The 17,707-nt window shown below is 31.2% G+C and overlaps 1 protein-coding gene across 2 annotated transcripts; it reads right to left on the bottom strand.

The window, feature by feature from the left end:
• Positions 1 to 1,741: 1,741 nt before the first annotated feature.
• Positions 1,742 to 16,293, bottom strand: LOC129229598 (uncharacterized). 2 transcript variants are annotated; one of them, XM_054863935.1, is made up of 10 exons: positions 16,164 to 16,293; positions 9,796 to 10,008; positions 9,399 to 9,530; positions 7,850 to 7,957; positions 7,595 to 7,663; positions 6,999 to 7,070; positions 6,317 to 6,418; positions 5,628 to 5,851; positions 2,926 to 3,079; positions 1,742 to 1,958 (listed from the first exon to the last, which is right to left on the bottom strand). In XM_054863935.1, exons 1-10 carry the CDS (start codon positions 16,177 to 16,179, stop codon positions 1,849 to 1,851), a joined length of 1,200 nt encoding a protein of 399 aa, XP_054719910.1. In that variant the 5' UTR covers positions 16,180 to 16,293; the 3' UTR covers positions 1,742 to 1,848. The 2 variants fall into 2 exon arrangements, with proteins under 2 accessions (XP_054719910.1, XP_054719911.1); XM_054863936.1 differs by having other exon boundaries at positions 5,682 to 5,851.
• Positions 16,294 to 17,707: the final 1,414 nt, after the last annotated feature.

Below are 17,707 nucleotides of genomic sequence, written 5' to 3'. Positions count from 1 at the left end.
GTCTCACGGCGTCCTAGGGTCGTCCACAGACAGACCGTTCGGCGTCGGGTGACCGTTTATAGTGCTTTATATTGTGTAGTGAGCTTTATTTGACTATTTTATTTTTAAATTCAATTTTTTTAAAAATTCAATTAACTTCATTTTGTAGCTCATTTAGTTACGAACATTTTTATCATGACAATGATGACTTTTTTTTTTCACTTAAAAATTCCATCAGGTTTGCAGCCCCAATGTTATTTGACAAAATGAAGCAATTTAAAAAAATATAAATTAAAAAATAAAAAAGCCAATTAAAGCAATTTTAGTTAAGTATATCTATCATCACTATAAAATACATATATTGAACGTCTTTCAGTTTTTTTCAGATCAATTTCACTCTTAGATAATTATGTCATTCGTTGCTTTGGTGCATTGTATTCTATTATTTTTTTCCAAGCTCTTTGGAAAATGGCGAGTCCAACAATCTTTTAATAAAGCAGCTCGAAAAGCAGTTTTGGCATATTGCATTCCTCGAATGAAAATTTTTATTATCATTTTATGTACCTTCTTACTTGTCTATTTATGTTTAGGACTTTCCATTTTTTAAAAAAATTATTGATATAAGAATTTATTATTATAGCTATTATAAATAAGAATTTAAAATGCAAAATTTTAGTTCGCTGTGATAAAACTTTAAAGAGGTAGCCCTTATATTACACATATAATTGGAAATTTTCAAGTTCTAAGCAACAGATTTGATCAAATTCTTATTTATTATTCGAATTTTCTTATACCAAGTGGCTTCAAAAAAATAACTCTTGGTAATGTAATTTAAAGCTACTTGAACTAGCTGTCAATAAAATATCTTGATTTACAATGTAGCAGCCTCAGAACTGTTTATATACATTTTCACATTTATTTTATTTACTATCTAAAATAATTTCACAGTAGTCATAAAACGTAAAATTCATTGCTTAGGTTCATGTTAATTTTTATTTCTTAAAGCTTTAAAAAGACAAAAACTTATTTTATAGTTTCGATAAAAATTCAATTTGGCATCTCACCCTGCAAAAAAAAAATAGCTATTGATGATAATGGCTTTCTTTAAGAAAAAAAATAATTATGAGAATTTTAAATGCAAAAATTCAGTTGGGAGTGAGGCAGCCTTCCCCCCCCCCCCCCCCAACACATATTTGGAGATTTTTTCAATCTTAAATAACAGAAAACAAAGTAATAAGAGTTTCCTTGTATTTTAAATGCTATTTCGTTTTGGGACAAAAAAAAACTTTTAATTAATGCAATTTCAAGCTATTTGAATACTGTTGAAAAAAATCATTTTGCCTACAATGGAGCAGCCGAGTTGTTTGATGAGGATAAGGCAATATTAGTTCATAATTTAATAAAAAATTTCAGCTAAAAACATATTCACTTTTGTTTTTCCTTTTTATAAAAGTCTAAAACCTGAATGTATGAAGTACAACTAATAGCACATTAAGCTAAATAGCATATTAAGAATCCAGAAATATTTCGTTTCCAATTAAAATGGCAATTTAAAATCAGAACTTTATCTTGACTATTAAAGAAAAAAAAAATTTGACAGAATGAACATATGCTTGATTTCAGTAACCTAAAAGAATGAAATATATTAATCCAGAGCTTAGTGTTGCAAAAAAATAAATAAATAAATAAATAAATAAAAAATAAATAAATAAATAATAAAAAAAAAGATCACTAATAGCTCTAAAATTTTTACATAATTGAGAACAGTACTAAATTAATACAATGAATTGGTAATTATTTATTTACTTTTTTTACACAATACAGTTGAATGTACAAGTTGATAACAATATTTACACAATATATACTGCTTTAGTTCTTATTTCTCTCTCTCTTCAGTCGATCCGAGGAATGTTTCAACCAGGACTTAATTTTTGCCTCTACCACTTCATCCGCAATCTTCAAGTTTTTTTCAACAGTATCTGGAGAATAATTAGGAGAAAAATGAGAAAACTTTAGGGAGAAAAAAAAAAACATTAAGGCTTAATGCAAGAAAATTTATGTTATCTTAAAGGCTATTTTACCAATAAAATCATGGCTCTGGGTTTGACAAATATTATCACATTCCCCCATTGTGAAACAAGTTAATCAAAGGTTTATCCCTTATCCCTGTCAATCTATCAAAAACATAAAAGACACCATGATCATTATTGAACTCTCAATTTAAAGCAAGACAATACATGCCACTACAAGGGATAAAAACACGAAACATAGAAACTTATAGCTTAATAGCCACTTCTTTAGAAATTAAAGTTGGGTACTTTATTCAAAAATTTTTTGGAGGGAATTTTTTTTTTTTTTTTTTTATCATTATTGCAGAAGAATACAAATTCAGTAGTATAAATTTTCACTGTATTTATTGTACACATCATTTCTTACAGAACAATTTTGAATTTGCAACTTGAATACAAAACAAACTCTCTAACACATTTTATAAGTGTAAGAAACTGAATTTCAGAAGTATTACTTCATTTGCACTTATCCCACATCTAGCCTTATCAGTGATTTAAAGACTTTGAATAATAACAGTAGCAAAGTTATTTAGTGCACACATAGGATTTTTTTTTCTTCATTGAAAAGATGCATTATATTTTTTCATTTTTCATGTTAATGCTCTTTAAGCATCTATTCTAACAAAAAGCAATAGAATACAAAATATGAAAACAAATAGTAATGATCATATAGATTTCATGAGAAAGGTATTTGGTTAAAAATTCCTTGAAACAATAGTCTGGTTACAGCCCTGGAAAAGAATATACAACATACAAATAATTCCTTTAAAATATTGATTTCATGGTCACAAAAACATAAAGCAATCGAAGTCATACAAAATAAAAAATAATCCGTAAGTTTAAAATATTAAAGTAACACAGAAAAACAAGTCCTTACACTTAATGAATTCCACAAATTTGGTTTTTTTTACGGCTCTTTTCCCATTGCGACCAGCCCAATTAAGCTGAGTTGAGAAAATATCACTAAGGAGAAATGTCAGTAGCCTATCTACAACATTGTTCTGCCCAATTCTGAAGGATAAGTATGAAGCCTGAAAAAAGAAACAAAAACTTTGAACAATCAATAGTTCATTTGTATAATCTTGCAATTGTGAATGATTAATACATTAACCATTTAATTGTTTTACAGAAACAAGCTGATTTTATTTAAATGAAAAATATTAAGAATGATGATTAAATTCATAGCTGCCAACATGCGAACTTAAAAAATATTACAATGTATGCTTTGGCTATATTTCCACGCTTTTTTGACCATTATAAAGCAAAGTATTAAAATTTACAGCATTATAATATTTTCAAATCCTTACCTTTACTTGATCTGAGCTTTTATAAGTAAAAAAATAAATAAATTAATAAACTTCAAACTAAGTAAATAAACTTTTATTTCTTTGAACTTAAACTTAGAAAAGTCGTCTATAAAACACTTGTTCAAAGCAATTTTTCTGTAAGTTCTTACAGATTAAAATGTTCTCCATGCTGTTATCCAATAAAGAAGTGTACAGTTCTGGTACAAATCTGCCATAAGACCGTACAATCGTACAAAGCGTCAGAAAATCTTACAATGTAAGGCTAAATCGTAGAAGTTGGCAACTATGTGAATGCAACTGCATTTTTTGCTTCTTTTGACATTAATGTAAATAACAGCATAAAAATGACAAATTTTCAAAATAACAGCATTTTTAACTCAATTTCAGATTTTGTTTTTGACAAACTATTTTGTTCCTCACAAAAAAAAAAAAAGTATGATAATGATCAACAACAAATTTCACCTGGGGCCCAGACACTCTTGAGGACTGTTATTGAGGCCCAGAAAAACCCTAACAATCTATGTAAACCATTAAAAACATAAATCAGGCACACAATAACTTCCAATGTGCTAAAAAAGTGACTTAGTCCAAAAGGTTAAAGATATGGTTGTCTACATAAAGATATTTTAAAATAATTTGTGTAATTCATACTTTCAAAACATTTTTAGCTGATTTTCTGCGATTAGGACCTGAATTGTGGCTTGCCAGTTGTAGATCGCAGTTCTATAGAATTATTTCTGATACCAATTTTTTAAAAATATATATAACACATAACTGCAGCTGCTAAGCACCTTTTACAATAACATTACGCTTTTATGCATTAAATTTGATTGACTAATAATAGCATAAACATTTTCCCATTTTGAAGCATTATTAGCTTGGTTAACTTAGTGAACCAGGGTTCCTTGAAATTTCTGAGCTTGACTTAAATTGTGATTTAAATTAAGAGATTTTTTCTTTTAAATCATTGATTAAAATCAGTTGATTCTATTTTTATAAATTAATTTTGCATTTTCAGACTACATAGATCCCTCTTTTTGTATGTGTAACAGATTCTCAGACTTAGCACTACTGCATATACTCCAAAATTAGTTCAGAACCAAATAAAAATTTGCAGTTTTTCTTGTACACAATGTTACATACAATTTAGTTAAGAAAGTATTTGTTCAACATACACTAAAACCATACATGATGATAGAAACTTTATCTTTAAGCAAAATCACATCCTAGTTTCAAGAATAAGCTGACTGAATCCATTAGTTCCAGGAGCGGATCCACGAGAGGGGAACTGGGGGTACCTTCCCCCTCCAAAATCCCAAATGTACATAAAAATTTTCAGAACAGAATACAGCACAATTCTTCAGTTTTTTAAAACTTGAACTTCAAGAAAGGCACCAGGAAAAGCAAGGAGAGAATTGCAAGAGCAGATTCAAATAGGAGAACTGTGGGAATGCCCCCCCCCCCCCCGTTTAAAAAACAATCCCAAGTGTACCTAAAACAGTACAGATTTTTTTTCCGTTTTTTTAGAACATGAACTAAGGCATCAGGAGAAGCAATTAGACAATAGCAGAAGCAGATCCACGGAGGGGAACTGAGGGAATGCCCCCACCCCCCATCTCATATATACCTAAAAAAATTTACAACAGAAAGTGCAGGAAAATTCTACTTTATACTTTAACTTGACTCTTACTTTAACTTGAAGAAAAGCTCCAGAAAAACCGAGTAGAAAATAGCAGAAGCAGATCCACGGAGGGGAACTGGAGGTAACAAATAAAATAGGCTGACTTAAGGTGGCTGTGTTACTATGCTAACCAACTTCAAAAATAATTGAAACCTTCACAGAAGGCAAAAGGATTGAAATCTCAAAACAAGGCATGTAATTTTCGGTGAATCATGTATTTGAAGCTGGCATGTTTCCAAAAAATATATATTCCAGCTGAAATCATGTTGTTTGAAGATCGAGGTTGGAAAAATAGGAGCTACAAGGAAATAGCGACTAAAAAATATAGGAATTATAGGAAAGTTTTTCATATTTATAGGAAAATATAGGAACACTTCTATGCATGGAAGTTTTTACAATTGCCTTCTTCCCAATTGAATCCATTAAAAAATAGCTACAAAGTTGCTTTTTCTTCCATTGTATGAAATATATTATGTTTATAAATGTAATTAATATCTACAAAATTTGGAAGATTTTTAAAAAAAAAATAAACAAAATCTTGTTTAAATTTAAAAAAAATTCAAACCCTGCTTTCAACTGCGTGGTACTTACCAGAGATACAAAAAGGGCATCATTGTCCAAAGCAAGCAGAAAGTTATTAAATACCTCCATACTTGCTATAGGTAACTGCACACCCTCTGGCAATTCCGGGCACCTGTTTTCTTTTCCATCTCTGAATACAGTACTTTGCAGTTCTATCCTACTCAGTCGTTTCTGTATCCTTTCAAGAGTATATGAGATGTTGGCAAGGGTTTGAAGAACAGTTTCCTGATATGCTACAAGAAAGAGAATAAATTTGAAAAAACAAAAAACTATGCAATTTTACTCATATACTTGCATAATTGACATTTAAAACTTTAAAAGCTTGTACTCAATTTCAGAAATAAAATGAAGGAGTTTTGAAGGAGTAAAATGAGATTTTGAAGGAGTACTAACTAATGGGCTACCCTTTAATGATGTCACACTTTTTCTTGTCACAATTTCATGAACACCTCTCCCCCTCAAGGCATGACATCACTTGTGGCTTCTTTGTACAACAACTGCGATTTACTAAACTTATTTCTGCTCAAGAACAGGCAAAAATCGTCTTAAAACTTGTACCCCAGACTGTATCCTCGATAAGTTAAAAATGAAGGAAAAATTGTACAAATGATGTCACCTAGAGCTTATTCAGGTGGGACACAATTAACTAAAATGCATGGCATACATTTAAAATATGCCTCTATACTTTTTAAACTTACAGGTGCTATTAGATTTTTCAGGCACAGGCCTATGTTGACTGGAAGGCATAGGCATCATATGTTGACTGGTATCCAGGGGTGCTTTGTTAGGCGTTGCCGCGACTGAAAAAAACAAAGAAATAATGGGAAAAACATTTTTAACAACGCAAAAAAAAAACCTTTAGTATCATCCAGACATGGCAACCTTAAAGATACTTGTCACATTTATATGTTTTTGTTCAAGCATTACAGTAATGACACTAAACTCACACCATATCAGTTACGATTTATTCAGGATTCCTAAACATAAAATATGAAGATTAAAATATCGACTCTCTTAATCTTACCAGTTATAAGCATTTGGTAAGACCTCAGTATGCTGCTCCGTTTTGGTGTATCTTATGAAATACATCAGTTTATTGGAAAGAGTTCAAACGGCAAGCTACAAGGTTAATAAATGGGCTTTCTAATTTAAATTATGATTCCCGTGTTAGAATTCTTAATATGTAAAGTTTGGAGAAAAAGAGTGAGGGGACATATTCAGTTGTTTAAATGTAACAAAATGAAAGATGTTAATGGGTTAAATTTTCGCACGGAAAGCAGGAAAAGTCCATTAGAAAAACTCAAAAAGGACCCCACTGCACAATATAACGTCGACTTTTTAATCTATGATTACAGGACATAGTAAACAGATTAACAGTACCTGAAACAGGTGAATTCCTTGACATATTTGCTTTTCCTGCACTTATTATACTGGGAGATGTTGCACTTGACTCTACAAAAAAAAAAAAAAAATTTAGAAACAAAAAATTAGCTTACAAGAATGAATCATTATCTAGTACTTTTGCATTTAAGCCCTGCAATAATATTAACAGCACTTAGTGAATGAACTTCAGTTAAACATAGCAGTAATGAATAAATTTCAAAGCTTAAAAAAGGTGCATGAAGATGAAGTGAGTATAATAGAATACTCATAACTGTACCTACAATATTAATTATTAAAGTCTAATTTACTTTTTCTGAGAAGATGAAAATTTATCTTAAAATCATACAATTCATTTTAAAGACTCTAGAGATCCCCACAACTATCTACTGGAAAAGATTGAAAAACAATGAAATAAAATAGAAGCAAGTCATAAGAGGTTAGTAGTGTCCCCCCCCAAAAAAAAGGGATGGCACATTGAGAAATACAGGAGTGGGAGCAAGGGGCATTAAAGGGTTAATTTAGAGGAGGCAAAGCACAACGCTGCCCCCCCCCCCCCCCAAAAAAGCTGTGTAAGTACATAAATATTGCCTTACGAGAAAAATGAGTTGGGCTCATCTCAGTATCATCAAAGTGCAGGCTGGAACTTGATAATCCTGCCGATCCTAAAAGTGCATGCATACATAAATTTGAAAAGAAATGAGGACTAAAAATACATAAATAAAAAACAATTAAAAATCAACCTTTACATGCGATGCATTTGAAACTTGCTAGCAAACTTTCATGCAAAAGCTCACACACAAAACTCAATATACAAGAAAAGTTATGTGTCAGAAAAAGTGCAGGCATACCTTGATTTTTACGCTTAAAATAAAGGAAGTTGGGGATTGCAGGGGTGGTATCGTAAAAGGATGGTTTTGAAGGATCATCCACTACCGATGTTTCATCTGTGCTAGAGCCTGAAAAATATTGATGAAATGATTATATTTTTAAGCATGTTGAAAATTTCTTCTTATGCAAGATTTTCTACAGGTTTTCAAAGCTTCCTTAATAATTATAAGCTGTCACACACACAGGAAATTTTCAAAGGGGTGGGGGGTGGTCCACCATTCTTGTATCATACTCCAACATGCATCCAAACATAATCTTTAGATTTTATCGATTGTTGGGAATAAAAACATTTATCAAAAAAATTTCGAATTAATTCTTAGCACAATTCATTAAAATTTACTAATAACAAATACTTAATTAAAATACCAGAAAGCACAAGAATGAATGTGTTTACTTTTCCATAATTGAAAAATAAAACCATCAAAGCCAAGTCATCATTATGGAACAATTTATGGTTACATATACAGCAAAATCCCTCTATAGTGCGGATACTAACGGGCCATTTTTTTTTCCGTCTGCAATAGAGAGGTGTCCGCTGGAGTATGTTTTAATGTTATTTGCATTGGAACTGGGGAATTAAAAATTGTCCGAGTAAGAGGGGTGTCCGCCTTTCAGGGGTGTACATTAGGAGGGGTTTTACTATAGTTTGTTTTGCAGGGGAAGAAAGAAAATAAATTTTATTTTTTCATTTATTGAATCTGAAATTATTACCTTTGTTTGGATTTATTTTATGTATTACATACATAGTATTATTGATAAAAGTAGGAAACAATGTTTAAAAGCACCAATAAAAGATGGAAAAGTTTAAAACGTAAACATGTTTCAGAGGCAATAGCCTCCTTCCTTAGTGCAAAGCAAGCAAATGGGATGGAACAAGGTCGTAGGCGAGTTTAAATACAAAAAGGGGAGGGGGCAGGTGAACTAATCAGACCCATTGATTAAGATTGGGGAGATATGCGGAACAGCAAAAGACTCATTACAAAGGTTATTTAAATTTTTGTAAACATAAAAGGCTTCCAGAAAATCTATTTCCCCACAGTTGTAGGTCTGCAAATAATCTTGGTCTCCAAAAAAAAGGAGCAATTTAAATAACCTTTGCAATGAGTCTTTTGCTGTTCCCGTTCTCTCCAATCGTAATCGATGGGTTCAAGTTTATATATTCTGATACATCAAATCTTGCCTCAGCACTCGCTGAGATCTGATTGCTCCCCCCCCCCCCCCTCCTGTATTTAAACTCTCCCATTTGCTTGCTTTGCACTGAGGAAGGAAGCCTCTGAAACATGTTTGCATTTTTAACTTATCATTTTTTTATTTGTTTATAAGTGTTGTTTCCTACTTTTATCTATTTTATACACAAAGCTCATGCTTCTTAACAGGATTATAGTCAATTTAAAAAAACTGAAGGGCGATTGAAGGGGTCCGACCCCCTGGACCATCCATCCTCGTGTGCGCCACAGCTATGAAGATAAATCAACATAAAAAACAAGCTAAATAAAATTAACGTTTTACTTTCATCACTTAAGTATCTAGGATTTCCCCTCCTTTTTCTTCTTTTATGTCGAAGCTCATCCGAATGGCTTGATTCGCTTACTGAATTTAATTCAGCATCTTTTGCTCTTTGTTTTGCTGTTAATAAATTATCTAAAAGAAACAACAAAATTAAGTGACAACAATTTCATTTAAGAAAATTATTCGTTTTAAAACATAAGAAATAAAATTCATCATTTCAGTAATATTGGATAGCGTAACAGAAGATCACTTTCACTTATGAAGAGTAAGCTTTGCATGAAGCTTTTATTGCTATAGATTATGTCAAGAATTTTTTTAATACTTCATTTAATAAAATCAGAAAAGCAAAAATTATTGTTAAATTGAAATATAAGCTACTTAAAAGCATGAAATTTACCACATCTATACAGAATTCTTGACAATCTATAAGAGCTCCATGTACTCTGAGGGGTATACATCTCGTTAATGGCTTTGGATACTTCGTTAGGTTTCCCATTAGGCCATTTAGATATCAATTCCTGTTCGTTAACCCAGCTTGCTGGAACGGTTTCCACTGCGGGCGTTGTTTCCTTAGGCCCTTTAGGGAACTCAACTACCAAATATCTTGTATCTGGATATAGAGGAGAAAAAATAATTTTATGCAATGATTTATAGTTTTATGAACATCTAAATATTCTGCATAGTAAAAACTAGAGACGTACCGAGCACTCAGTAACTACTCAGTTCTTGGCCCATTTGCCGAGTACTTGGTACTCGGCCAAATTTTGATCAGATACTCGGCCGTTACCGAGTAGTTGCCAAAAATTGAATATTGTCCAAGACAGATATTAAAATTTATAAAAAAGCACGAGCATAATATTCGGCAAACATTTAATATTCAAATTTACAAATCAAATTTTAATAATAATGGTAATGCTTCAATGTAATAAATCTTTATTTTAATGTCCTCAAAGTTAATAATTTTATTAAAAATTGTGCAAAAAAGGTAAGTATAGAAAATACAGAATTTTTACATTCAAAATAGATTTTTGCTACAAACAAAAATTAGTTATAAGAAATATAAAAATACCTTTGCTTAAAAAATAAAAGGAAATAAAACAACGTTAAAAGCACAGTGCAGGAACACTGCAGACACGTGTTTGAGCTCGTGGATTTAAAGGCATCTGACAAAAGTAGGATTTTTTTGTTGAATATCTTTATATTCTTTAGCTCACATTTTATGCACTGAAAAAGACGTTTCTTGTAACGCAGAAACAAGTGTCTGCAGCAGGGTTGGCAAGGTTTTGGACACAACAGTAAAACCCTGGTTTTTATTGTCCTGTCCAAAACCCTGGTGTTAAAACTGCCCAAAACTAGATTTTTAGAGGAATTATGTTGTGTGAGAAAACATCAAAAATAGAATAAAATGTATCAAAGTAATGTTTTATATTGAAATTCATTCAATGGAAAACATTCAACTTATTTATGCAGCTGATTTTAATCTAGTTTCATAGAAGTTTAATGATTAGTTAAAATTTCAATTTGTATGCATTAGTTTATTATTATTATTATTAAATAGTAACAAAATTTCCCTATGTTTGCATGTCTGCAAATGAAAGCAGGGTTGGCAAGGTTTTTACCATCCTGTTCAAAACCTTTTTGTACGCAAGTGTCCAAAACTATTTTTTAAGAAACTAGATTTTGTACCTAGAACCATAATTACTCAATTCCCCTCCCCCCTCCCTTTATCTTTTACTATTTGTGTATTTAAAAAAAACTTTCGAAAGACTACATATTTGTTGTAGATATTAAATTCAATGCCTCTTGTAACAGTTCCGTGTTTTAGAACTTTTGATTTCACCGGAAATGATTTCAGTTTCAGGCAGAGTTGGCAAGGTTTTGGAGACTACCAAAACTAATTTTAGAAAAATTGTATTCTGTGAGAAAACAACAAAAACATAATAAAATGTACCAAAGTAATGTTTTAGATTGAACATATTTATTCAATGAGAACATTCAATTTATTTATGCAGCTGATTTTAATCTAGTTACATAGAAGTTGAATTCTTTATTAAAATTTCAATTTGTATGCATGAGTTTATTATCATTATTTTTTTGATACTAGTAACCAAATTTTCCTATGTTTATGCATGTGTGCAAATGAAAGCAGTGTTAACAAGGTTTTTACCATTCTGTTCAAAACCCTTGAGCCTTAAAGTGTCGAAAACTATTTTTGAGAAACTATATTTTGTGAGAAAACATCAAAATCAGAACAAAATGTGTCAAAATTATTTTTTTGGCTATTTAGTATATTCATTCAGTGTGAACATTCAAGTATAAATATATATGTAACTTATTTATGCAGTCGATTTTAATCTAGTTACGTAGAAATTAAAATCTTCATTAAAAATTTCAATTTGTATGCACAAGTTTCTTTTCTCCCCCATAAATCAATTTTTTTGACATTTATGCATGTGTGCAAAATATAGTGCAATATTTGACTTAAATGCAATAGATTACAATTTTTTGTAGTTAGTGTAGTTACATTCTGTTAAAAATAAGAACTAAAAGAAGAACAGCACAAGTTTTATAACAAGTGTTTTATCAATTTCTTGTTCTTTAATCTACGATTTAAAAAATAATTTAAAATAATTTTCGTTAAAACATGATGTAAAACTTGTTTGCAAAAACCGTTAAAAATGTTAGTTTTTTTTTTTGTGCTTAAGTATTGCACATTTAATAACATTTGTGTAAGTTATTAAATGGGACAGAAATGAGTTGTCTTGGTACCTAATGTTGTGAACTTCCTCTCATAACTCTATCAACCGCTACTTAAGGAAGGTTTTATGTAATCAAGTTATTGGCATTTTTTTTAAAATAAAATATTTTATATAAACATTTGAGAAAAATATTATCAACTGCTCATTAATTAAACCTCAATAATGTCTATATTTTATGCATTTCGAATATTGCAGTAAACACGAAATGATTATATTACACCCCTATAGCTTTAGCATAGTTTTGGACAGTTTAAGACAGTAAAAACCACCTGTCCTGTCCTAAACCAATTTCGGACAGTCCAAAACCCAACTCTGGTCTGCAGTGTTCCTGCACATTTGTTTTATCCGCTTTTAAAAATTATTAATGTTTGGCGGACTAGAACTATAATAGATTGGTATAATTTGTTTTAATTCCAACTTGATTAATACTTTACCAACTTTTATATATTTATTTATAATTTTAAAATAATTTTTTTGTAAAATTTCTGACATAAACAAAATTTTTTGAATGATGTCTAATTAAATTTCAGCAGGAATTTAGTTTTAAAAACTCTCTTATATGGACAAGGAGGTCTATACTACTCTTCCAATAAGTTCAAAATTCATCACATGTGCGTCGGTGGTTCTTCTTAAAACATAATTGGTACTGGGTAACTCGGCCAAAGTGCTACTCGATACGTCTTTAGTAAAAATGAAAAGGTGTAAGTAAAGGGTTCATACTCTTTTTTAAAAATAAAGGACTTTTTAAGGACTCACAAAAAAGTTTTAAGGTTAAAGGGCAGAGTACTCGATACATAATACAGTCGCCTGTCAAGCATAGGTGACGCCTGGGGTGGTAATGTGTGGTGTCATCCCCCCCCCCCAAAAAAAGAAAAAATTAAAATTCTACAAAAGCATAAAAACATACAATTTTCAGAACATTTTTATTACGATATTTTTCATGAATAAGTGTACAAAAGACAAATAAAACCTGTGAAAGTGTTTTAAATAACTTGCCCTAGATGCATTTTAACAGAGATGTTGACAGGTCTAATAAATTAAGTAGCATAATTTGAGTAATAAAATAACAGGTTTGCTGAAAGTAAAACAATAAAATATATACACGAAAACTGCAGTGCTTAATATGATCACTTTTACTACGAAATCACGGCTTAGACAAATGTTATGTTCATTAAGTTTGGTTTGCTATCTAATTACATTAAAAATTTCAAGCATAATATGCACATTAATTTTAAAGTATCGGCTAAAAGGAACAAAAATTTCTGACCTCTTTACTTAAAATGTTCGTGGTAAAATACTGAAATTTTCCTTTTTCGAAATTATTCATCACTATGTTGGAAAGTAAAAATGCCCATTGTGTATTGAGAAGAAAATATTAAATACTTTTTGGCTAGAAAATAAAGCCTGTCTCAAATTTAAAGAAAGTTTTAAAATATTAAATTTTAAACTCTAAAAATGAAAATACAGTAGTTTTAAGAAAACCCTGTGCACAGTACATATTAATAAGGAAATAGAAATGACCAACACTATTACCAAACTAATATTTTAAATTCAGTCCAAAAAAAAAAAGAAGCTTGAAATCGGATTTAATGCATCATGTCAAATAACATAACCAAAAGAATGAAATTTTAAAAGGGTGTTAAAATGATAGTGCAAAAACAGAATAATTATACTTAAAAGCAAAATGAACTGGATTCAACGTATCAAGCCAATGCAATGAATGCCTTAGAAATACCTCATAAAATAACGTAGGTGGTATGAATTTTTTGGAAAACGAACTTTTAAAACTTTCTCAATAGGATTTTGCATAACCTATACTTTGAATTTATTCTAAATAAAACGAGATAAAACATCAGTCTCTTAATTCATGAATTATTCCAACAGCAACAAAATCTGTTGAGGATGGCAAGAGAATGCATTTATGCTGAATATCCTCTATAGAAAACATTTTAAGGTTATTTTCCAAGTTCCTTACTTTGTAAACATGCAATAAACTAGAACTACAGGGATATTCAAAAAAGTCTCCTTGTTTGGAAAATGTATTCCCCAATATAAAAACTCCTTCTGTATTTTTTATTATGTTTTGAATGACTACGACTTTGTTATTTACTAAACAACAATTGTTTAGTGCTTTAGTTGAATAGTTACTAAGTGACAACGTTAAAGTTGTGAACTGCTCAGTTTCATTTTCCAACATAGAATCAATTAGAGGGCCAGAATAATGTAATCCAATGGTATTTATATTAGATATTTTAGAATTGTGAGGTAACTTATACTGCAAACAATCACCCTCAGACAAACGTCTACAAAGTTGTTCTAATGGATGATGTCCCGTGCGAATTCTGGTTTGTAATTTATACAAAAATGTTTCAAAGGCAAAGCAGCTAAAATTATCTAGAGGACCAAATCTCTTAACATCTTCATCTAAATGAATTAAGGAATGCATGTTATTTACCACCATTTCCTTCCCATATAATTCTGTGCAGCCAATTACAAAGGCCTGAAGCAATTTACCAGCGTACTCTATTACTTCATTAGTTTGATTTTTCACTGTTAGAATCCTAACCGAGACACATAATGATAGAAAATGATCATATATCTTTTTTGTCAACACTCCTCTTAAAGCAATCATCCCAGTATAAACTAGGAATAAACGAAATTCAGTGGCTTTCCATCGTTTGTAGTCAGAAATGCTAGTTGGCTTCCTTGAAAATTCCCGAGTCAAATGCTTTGAAAGTAATTCTAATTTCGACGAAATTTCTGAAATATTTTGCGAACTTAAACGCCCTTGCCTGTTCTTGTTTTCTGTCCAGAAGAATATTAATCTACGCATGCTGCCCAGACAAATGCAATGCATGTAATCACAGGGAAATTGAAACACCATATCAATATTTAATTTTTCTAAAACAGATGTTTTGACATGGTGTTCAGGGTTTCTTCTGCTCCGGAAGCTAACATCATTGCGTCTGGGGGCATCATTGTCCAAAAAAACCATTCGGCCAAGAAATTCTCCTTTAACCTCACATTTGTCGCAAGAAAAACGACCATTATGACCAATTGTTGATTTTATGAATGATTTTGCAGGTTTGTCGCACAAAAAAATGCATTTCCTGCAATCAACAATATATTTGGTGCTACTGACTACAAAAGGTGTGGAACTAAGCTCAATGAATTCGTCAACAAAATCCGACAGATATTCATTAGCGTCTGTGGGTTTCCCTTTTCCAGAATACACAGCTACTACAGCTGGAGACTGGTCATAAACTTCGTTAACAATAATTAATATTGGCCAAAAATGTGTTTTCGAGCTTTTGCCCAGTACCAGTCCGTCACAATTGACTTTTAGACTTAAGTTGATTACATTGCGATTATGGTTTTGATTTTGCATCCCACTTTCAAGTTTACTTTTAATAGCATTTTGAAGACCAAAATAAACAAATTGCCCTTCTCCCATTGAAATTATATCCTTGGATGCATTCACATTAGTTTTTAACAAAGTTCTGGCATCTTTTGGCAAATTCTTATGAAATGGCTGGTTAATAGTCAACAACTCGTTAAGAGCTGTTGTAGAAATGTTATTCCGAATTGCCCACTCTTTTAATTGTTCCTGATAATTTGAATCATTAGGGCAGGGCGCCAAAATTTGAAGGGGTTTACTTGGACCGACAGAAACAGATTCGTCAAGTTGAAATTCGAAACTGTTCGAATCCGAGTCGTAGTAAAATGAATACGAACATGAATCGAAAATTTCATGTTCTTCAGATATTTCTGGTAAGTCTCCCGCTCCATCCTCAGAACTAGACTGGGCAGAAACTGTAGAATTATAAACATTTAATAAAGGCGGATCAATTTCGCCAACGCTAGAATTTGGAAGATTTTCACATTTTTCATATCGAATTTTTTTTTTGTTTTTCTAATTCTTCGTGTTTAATTCGACGCAAATGTCTGTCGGAGTAACATTTATCCATTTTTAATTGTTAAATGAAAAAAAAACAAGTGTACTCACCTTTTACGACTGACATTGAAGCAACAACAACCTTCACAGAGAACACAATTCGACTGAACTGCAGTTCCCGCCTAAATAACCCAATAGCCCATATTTTTAATGCGCAGCGGATGAATATTAGAAAGAACCCCTTTTCATAAGTTCCGCCAACAACGAACGGTATTTTACCCATTTTTCTGGTTTTAAATTAATTGAAATGAACAATTACAGAAGATTTTTTGTGTTTTTCAAGGTTTTAGAAACAAATCTTAAAATATAATGAAGGAACTATATTTTTCATTTGGCTCGAATGAACCCTAAGAATGAAATGTCTCCTTGACGTCAGTGAGTCCATCTCCTCGATGTCCTAAGGACCAATCAGAGGGCCAAGCCTGGTAAGAGTCCTAAAAAGGTCAATGAGGTGTCGTCGCAGGGACCAAATGAAACCCGCGTGGTAAGACCAATTGGAAAAATGAGGTTTTATGATTAATTAAAACTTTTTTTGAAGTAAATATACGTTTTTCACCTATTTTCAACGATTTTTTCATCTTTTGACTCATTTTCTGCGCAAAATTTTACTGTAAATGAAATTAAAGCCGTCCTGTGAACGTCACATTGAGACGCCCTCCGGACGTCATAAATGCGACCATTATGGGACGTCAACTCGACCAGTTCTGCTGAGTGGGAAATGAGAATTCAAGAAGCATTACTAAACGTCAAACATTAATACAAAGTAGGTAGTTCGTAGTTCTAAGCAGCTATTTCCATGATGTTGAATTCGATATTTATCAATTCTTGATAAAACTAAATAATAATTGTGGCCTGACAAGAACAACAATTAATGCTAGAAAATTCAATATGACATTACAAATTATTATCGAAAGAAGATGATACTTCTTTGCCTTGCTTGGCTAGCGCGTATTTTTTTTTCCATTTGTAGCTGAGTTATTTCTCTCGAATTCCCTAATCGGTTCATTTAAAAATTTTCTGTTTCGATTTTTCTAATTTCTGAGTTACGATTTAATTGTGTCATGTTATGCAAATCATCAACAAAATTCTCACGGATATATGGTGGTAGTTTTCTTTTCAGTTGATTGACCATTATTTCTTTTCACTTATCGAATTCTGTAATCTTACTACCATTTTATTCCACTCATGATAAAAATTAAAAATGGTTTAACTAAAAACGCGAAATCTCGCCAAGGCTACTTTGCTCGCACAATACCAAAATTATAACCCTAAACAAATTTGGCGAAACCTTTCAGCTGAGAATAAAAGGAATAAAGTAAATTCTTTCTAGGTTAAACATTTTTCATTTTGTTCTACGATAATAAATCCAAGAAAATATTTTGCATACTGTCCATTCCAACTAAATGCTGCTGTAAAATATGATTAGTTAAATTAATTTAAGATTAAAAAAAGCTCATATTCTTACAAATTCATACAATAAAACATTTTACCTGGTATAACGTTATCCAATTTTGTTAATCCAGAGTTTTCTTGTTTACGCGTCCACCATTTAATACTTTTTTTGAAAGAAATAAGGAAAACTAACATTATTTTGA

Source organism: Uloborus diversus, chromosome 9, assembly GCF_026930045.1.
Source record: "Uloborus diversus isolate 005 chromosome 9, Udiv.v.3.1, whole genome shotgun sequence".
NCBI classification, from domain to species: Eukaryota; Metazoa; Arthropoda; class Arachnida; order Araneae; family Uloboridae; genus Uloborus; species Uloborus diversus.
The sequence above is the reverse complement of the archived record's forward strand: the minus strand, read 5'-3'. Positions and strand labels throughout refer to the sequence as shown.

Excerpts from the sequence above, each read along its gene's own strand:
- LOC129229598 (XM_054863935.1), bottom strand. Across the intron at positions 9,531-9,795 it reads AAGAATTCTGTATAGATGTG|ATAATTTATTAACAGCAAAA; the intron begins GTAAATTTCATG and ends TGTTTCTTTTAG. Across the intron at positions 6,419-6,998 it reads AAGGAATTCACCTGTTTCAG|TCGCGGCAACGCCTAACAAA; the intron begins GTACTGTTAATC and ends TGTTTTTTTCAG.